Here is a 6,926-nt window from a genome sequence, read left to right as displayed (position 1 = left end):
TATTCAATCCAATGGGCACTCTTCAATCCTGACTTATGAATCTTGACATTTCTCAAGGCCAATTTTACTTGACCTCTTGCAGCACTCAATACATTTAATCCCTGCCACTTATAACTATCCTCCCTTGGTTTATGTGTCCCTACACTCCTGTTTTCCTTCTCCCTTTCTGGCTGTCCTTTATTAATTTGTCACGATATCTTTTTCCATCAGGGAAAACTCTCACATATCAGAGTCGCATAAGGTATGGTCCGTGTTGCTATAATCTTTGTCCCCTATGCTTTTTCTCATGACCCATTAGGAGATTATAAAATCAATTTCATGGGTCACATAAGCATTTATAAAAGAATGAAGCAATAGAATAGAAAATATCAGAGCACACCACCCACAGAGATAATATTATTTCTTTCTATATATAAACTTGTTTCTATAGAAACTTGTTTCTATATATAAACTTGTTTATTTATATATAAGTATACACATGTATATGTATATGTTGGATGGCTGCAATGTAAAATGTATACCTTCTGTGGAATGTGGTTAAAGAGTTTGAAAACCATCGCTATAGGACACCTGTGTTTATATCACAAGCCCAGACCTCTCCTTAGAATTTAAGGCCTGTGGATATTGAACCACCCATCCCACACCTTCTTTTAGACATCCTCTACGGGGATCGCAAACTCAGCACAGCCAAAGTCAAACTAAAGACCTTCATCCCAAACTTGGATTTTCTCCTCTATTCTACACCTCAGGGAGTGGCCCCACTATCTATCCAATTGCAGAAGCTGGAAACTTGGGTGTCATCCTTGGTACTTACTTTTCCTCCAGCCTATGTCTAAGTCTTGTTGACTTAAACTCCTAAAAATCTCTTTACCCTGCCTGCTTTTCTCTATCTGCATCATCCAGGTCCAAGGTACCCTCATCTGTCACCTTGGTAAACTGGACTTCTCTACACTTGGGCTTCTCTCTGACCCATTCTCTACAAAGTATCCTGAATGATCTTTTAAAAATATATCCCTGATCGTGTCACTTCCTTGCTCAAAAAATTTTCAATGGTGCCTCATCATTCTTAGACTCAAATTCTAAACATGGCTGAGCAGACCTCCCCAAGAGATCTCCAGTCTTATTTTGTACCATCATCTCCCTCCCCGTCTCTGCATTGTAGCCACACTGGCTGTGCCAGATGTGGATGGTCGGCAGACAGCTCCCATTCCCACTGTTAATGTGCTTTCTGTGCTACTCATGCTGGAAAGCAAAAGCATTTCCTGACTCCCTTGCAGCTAGGGCTCCAGCAATTAGGTACACTTACATGAGGTTTGGAAGGTGGTAGTAGGCAGAAGTCAAACAATTTTGGCTGTTTTTGCTTTTAAGTAAGGTTGTGGAGACGCTAGTGTATGATCTCTGGCTTCAAGGGCTTGACATTCCACTGTTCTAGCAGTAGCATTGGCAGTGGCATCCTGTCCTTGAGTGGCAGCTTCCGCAGTGTGTCCTCAAACTCGGCCTTTCCAGTGATGGCCTCCTGGCTCCTTTCTGACTGTGAGAGAGGTACTAGCTCCCCTGGTAGGTCAGTTCCATGGTGTTCTAGGAATCATTCCTAATATCCAGCCTAGAGCCCATCACTTTCCTCAATACCTAGAGTGGTTTGTTTCTAAACACTGGCTTTCATTTGGTTTCTAGAATCCACTGTGCCTCCTCCCACTATAGGGTTGTTATACTTGTTATCCTTACGCAAACCTAGGCTCATACCCTTACCACCACTTAACCCCCACCCGCACCTTTCAATTAACTTCTTATATAATCTTTTGATCTCAGTTCAAACATTTTGTCTGGGAAGTTATCCCTGATCCCCCCAAGAACAGATCAGTTTTCCTTATTAAACATGTCACTCTGTATGTTTCTTTCAATGCATTATTACAGATTATATACTTGTATGACTCTAGAATTCCAGCCCCAAAGGGCTTGACTATTTTGCTGCAATTCGTTGCCTTGAAAGAGTTGGTGCTTAACATACGAATGTTAAGAGTGTTAAATGAATGGAATGAAGGCGGCCAGAGTGGAGGGTGTTAGGACAAAATCAAGCCTTTTAACACACTGACAAGCCCTGTCACTTCCCCTTGGCCTTTTCCCAACCACATCTTCCTGTGACTCTCCAGCCAGCCTGAACACACCCTGTGCTCTAGCCTCCAGGTCTTTGCACAGGCTGCTTCTGTTGCTTGAATATCTTTTCCTTCTTTACTTGACTCCTTCATTTTGCAGGTTTCAGTCCAGACATCATCTCTTCTAGTAGAACTGCATTTGAGACAATTCTACGCTCTTTTCTAGAACATTAAAAAATAGTTATTATTATTTAAAAAATTGCTTCCATGTTACTTATCTGTAGCTCCCTCTGCAAGTGCACAGTCTTATTCACGGGTGTATGCAGAGTGCCTTGTGTGCACGGGTCTGGCTCTTAATGGCCTTCAGTATTGTAAGCTGAACAAATGAATGTCAGCTAGTCAGCCAGCCTCAGGCTGGGGATCTCCACACACTTCCCAGGAGCCCATGAACAGTGAGGGATTGTAAGTTGGGGGCTGCTGGATCAGGAGAGGAAGCTGGGGGAGGTTTGTTCTGCTCCAGCCCGTGGCTCAGTCCCCAGACTGCCAGGCTGGAGGCCCTGAAGCGGATAGGGGGGCGGGGAGGGGAAGGGCAGGGAAACAGTTTCTTCCTCTGCTCTCTCCAGTAGAGTTGGGGGGGAGGGGCAGAGAGGGAAGATTCCTTCCAAGGAGGCTCCTTGGCACAGTGCCTGCTAGGAGGAAGGGGGAGGGGACTATGATGAATACAGGCTTTTTCCCCCCACGTCAGGCCTCCAGCACAGTGCGGGAGGGAAACCCGTGGCAGAGGAGGGGGAGAGGAGGAGAGAGAGGACAGAGGGAGGGAGGGAAGGAAGGAGGAGGGAAGGCTGTGTTTGCCTTGGGAGACAGGAAGGAGAAAGGCTGAGCTGGCTCTGAAAGGCAGGATGCTGAAGAGCCAACCAGGCCTCAACTGTACCAGATCAGCTCTGGAAATACCCTCAAATCACTGAGTCAGAGAATCAATACACCGGGAACATTAATTCTTAGGATCAGATCATCTTATCATCTCAGGGCTAGAAAATCCCTCAGAGGGTTGTGTCCGGAGTCTCCAGGGCTAGCTTGGAGGAGTGAGTCAGCTCTATGGGAAATTTCCTGGACCCTTTCTCTCTTCCTCCCTTAGAGTTGGGAGAGATGGCATTTTTTCTAAAGCCCATGAATACTTTGTATCCAATTCAGTACACTTCCAATAACCATTATGATGATGAAACTGACATCCTACCTCAGTTTTTCCCACTGGTTTGCAATCTCCTGAGGGCAGTCCCTCTCAGTCATGTTAGTACCATTCCGAACTGTGGTCTCAAACCTGGCTGCCCATCAGAGTTGCTTGGGGTGCTTACTAAAAATATTTCACTCACTCCAGTGATTCCCATTGCTCAGAACTGAGTTAGGACTAAACACTTTAGTTTTAACAGTATGCTAAGTGATTTTGATGCAAAGGTTTAGGTAACAACTCCCAAGGGCCCGGGAAATCATAGTAGGTGTTAAGTGTTGCCTGCGGGCTGGAAATGTATATGCAGAGTAAACAAATGGTGTGTGGGAAGCCTTGGTTGAACTAGGGTCTGTGAACCTATGCATCTAACATTTTGAAAGGAAATAGTGCAGCAGTGTTAGCAATACAAAAGATAAATATTTATTCAGAACAAAACTTTAAACAATCGATTTTACATTCTAAGCCACAAGAAAATAGCAAAACATAAAGGAAAGACAAAAACTATAAGAAAAGCAGTGTACTGTCTTTTCTACTTTAACTTGATAACACTTAGTAGACCCAATAACCTCTAGCTTGGCCTATTTCCCAAGTACATTTTAGAGTTAACAGCTCATTGGAATTCCGTCTTTCTCCTGAGAGTCCGGAGGTTGCAGGTGAGCTCCAGTCGGCTGCTTCTCTGGGGACGCTAGCTATTGAGGCTAAGATGCAAATGTAAACCTTTCTTTACTCAGGAGCACCTCTATTTCTCACTGATGGCAATGAACGGGGAAGGGGGGAAGGGGAAGGCCACAAAGGAGCAGGGCTACTTTAATCCAGATATGGTACCCCAGGGGGCAATGAGTACACCCTGGATTATGTTCCTTTGTCCCTTCCGTATCTCCCAAGTATTCTGAAGCTCCTGCCAAGTCTTCTGCTTCCTTCCGCAGATGATTTCTTAGCATTCCCCTGGGCTCATTATTCTGGAAAGAGCAGACTTTCTGGGCCCTCAAGTGTTGAGGAAAATGTTGTGGGGTGTGAGAGGTAGTGGAATGAGCACCGGGCTTGGGGTCAGGGAACTCTACTCTAGGCTAGCTCTGGCACCAGACAGCTATGTGATTTTGACCCAGTCATTTAACCTCTCTGGTCCTGTTTCATCTGTTGGAAAACCAGTGGATTGGTCTAGACCAATTTTTAGGTCTTTTCCAGCAGGAAAATTCTAGATTCCATGATTCTGTGAAGAATGGTTTCTGAGCCACTGAAAGTGCTGTCACAAAGTCCATGCATTTTAATGCCATAAGAGAGGCCCTTGGCCACCATTCAGAGCTTATTGACTCAGGTTACATACACTTCTAACAACACTGGTTTCACAAATTCTCAGACCACATAGATTAGAAGCAGCAAATTAAAAGGGGACGGGATGAGCTGCAAAAGATAGACACCCTGACAGAAGCCAGGGTCAACAATGTTCTCAATTCAACAAACATTGATGGAGTGCCGACCATGTGCTGGGCCCCTACCTAGCACTGGGGCACAAAGATGAGCAAGGCAGCCGGAAGAATGAAAATCCGGGGAGAAGACATGGGGTGGGGAGTAAAAAGTACCAGAAAAAAAATCTCCAAATACAAAAATGAAAATAAATTTTAAACAAGGGAGGGGAGACATATCTGCACACTACAGTTGTCGGTCGGTAGTCGTTACTGATGACAGAGTCACCAAATTCAGGAAAGGCTGAAATGGAGTAAACTCAGTTTAGGAAGGCAAAGTGAGATGTCTCTTGTAGTTTTAAGATCTCCTTCAAAAACGATAAAAAATGGTTTAAAAAAAAGTTTTGGCACTTAAGAGGGGTAAGCTGGCTCTGTGTTCACCCTGGCAGGCAGGCGGGTGTTCAGTGCCCGGCCACACCGGTTAGTTGAGCTGCCACGGAATTGTGAACCGCTTTGGGACACTGGGCAAAGGCGTGTCCTCGTTTGCCACAGAGGTTACACACGATGCCCTTCCGGCAGTAAGGGCTCAGGTGCCCCTCCTCCCCGCACCTGAAGCACCTGTCCTGTGTGCAGCTGCCACTCATGTGGGTCCGGGAACCACATTTAAAGCACGTCTTGGGCTGCCCCTTGTACCAGCTGTAGCCCCTCTCGGCCCCCAGGAAGAAGGCCCCCGGCAGGTGCCTGACCCCACCCTCCCCCTGGCGCAGCTCGATCTCGCACTTGTACTCCCCGGTCCAGATCCCAAACCTGTCGGTCACTTTCACCGGCACGGCCAACACATCGCAGTGGCGCTTGAGCCAGGTCACGATGTCCTCCACGTCCACCGTCTCGTTCCGGAAGAGGATGAAGAGCGTCTTCAAGCTGGACTTGCTCCGCCCCAGCACCACAAAGTTCTCCCAGCAGTCCTCCTGCTCGCGCTTCTCCTCGTAGACGCGTAAGAATAGGGCCAGCTTCTCCGCCGAGCGGAAGCTCACGTCGAACTCCCGGCTGCCAGGGATCTGAATGACCGCGTAGATGTCGCTCGGGTCCATGCCGATGGAGCGCAGGATGAGAGCGCCCACCACGAAGTCCCGGGTTGGGCAGGCGCCCTCGTCTCCCTGGAAACAGATGCGCACGAGGAAGCGGCCCTTGCCCGGGCCCGCCGCGGGGCCAGCCGCCGTCGCCTGCTCGTCCTGTGGGGGCCGCTCGGCCGCGTCTTCGGCCGCGTCGGGCTTGGCCGGGGCCGCCATGGCCGCCACTTCGGCCTTCTTCCTCCTGGCCGCCTCGGCTGCGCCCTTCTTCTTGCGGGCGTCCGACTTCGGCCTTCTTCCCCCTGGCCGCCTCGGCTGCGCCCTTCTTCTTGCGGGCGTCCGTCGCCTCGCCGGCCGGGTCTCTCCGGCGGCCCTTCGGGTCCCCGCGGCCGGCCGGTGGAAAGTCACCGAGGCCCGGCGCCGCCAGGCCCGCGGGGACGCTGAGCCCGCCGCGCGCGCCGTTACCGCCCTCCTCCTCCCGCCGCGGAGGCCGCGACTCGCGGAACTCGCCCTTCTTCTCGGCCAGGTTCTTCACCACCTGGGCCCAGCCCATCTTCTCGCGGCCGCCCTCGGCCTCATCGGCCCGGGCCGCCGGGCGCGCAAGGGACAGGAGCTGCGTCCGCCCCCGCTTCCTCTCCTCCTCCGCGCCGCCGCCGGTGGCCATTTTACCTCCTTCCCAGCATCCTCCACTCACTCCCGCAGCCAAAGGGCGCCCATGGCGCGCGCCCGCCCGCCCGGGGCTGTGGGGGTTTGGGCTTTTTTTTTTTTTTTTTTTAATTCGACGCTTCTCTCCCCCGCCCCGCTAAGGTATTTACTTGCGGCACTCGGCGGTCAGCGGCCGCGGGCCGGGAAACCCCTGGTAACGGCCTGGCCGCGTTTCCGTTAGTGCTCGCTCCAATCCTACCTCCTCGGCACCGAAGTGGGATGCGGAGCTTGGAGCGCGTCCCTGTCCCTCGCGAGGGTTTGGCAGCTTTGGGCCTCGCTCTCGAGGATTTGGTATTTCGCAAGCGGTCCTCGATGATTTCATTCAAGCAGTTTTACTAACGGCCCACAGCCCGAAGGCGGGAGAGACTTGAGGAAGATTTCGCCCATTTTGTTTTCATTTTTGTACCTTTTCTATAAACAAAACAAAGAC

General features: G+C 50.0%; 1 protein-coding gene across 2 annotated transcripts; it reads right to left on the bottom strand.

Annotated features, from left to right (window-relative positions):
- Positions 1-3,715: 3,715 nt before the first annotated feature.
- On the bottom strand, positions 3,716-6,474 carry ZCCHC3 (zinc finger CCHC-type containing 3). Of its 2 annotated transcripts, none has more exons than XM_007446881.1 (2): positions 6,102-6,474; positions 3,716-6,043 (listed from the first exon to the last, which is right to left on the bottom strand). In XM_007446881.1, the coding sequence occupies exons 1-2, from the start codon at positions 6,453-6,455 to the stop codon at positions 5,183-5,185; spliced, it is 1,215 nt and encodes a 404-aa protein (XP_007446943.1). In that variant the 5' UTR covers positions 6,456-6,474; the 3' UTR covers positions 3,716-5,182. The 2 variants fall into 2 exon arrangements, with proteins under 2 accessions (XP_007446943.1, XP_007446942.1); XM_007446880.1 differs by having other exon boundaries at positions 3,716-6,025; positions 6,078-6,473.
- Positions 6,475-6,926: the final 452 nt, after the last annotated feature.

Source organism: Lipotes vexillifer, unplaced genomic scaffold, assembly GCF_000442215.2.
Source record: "Lipotes vexillifer unplaced genomic scaffold, Lipotes_vexillifer_v1.1 scaffold75, whole genome shotgun sequence".
NCBI lineage: Eukaryota > Metazoa > Chordata > Mammalia > Artiodactyla > Lipotidae > Lipotes > Lipotes vexillifer.
This window is presented reverse-complemented; position numbering and strand designations above follow the sequence as displayed.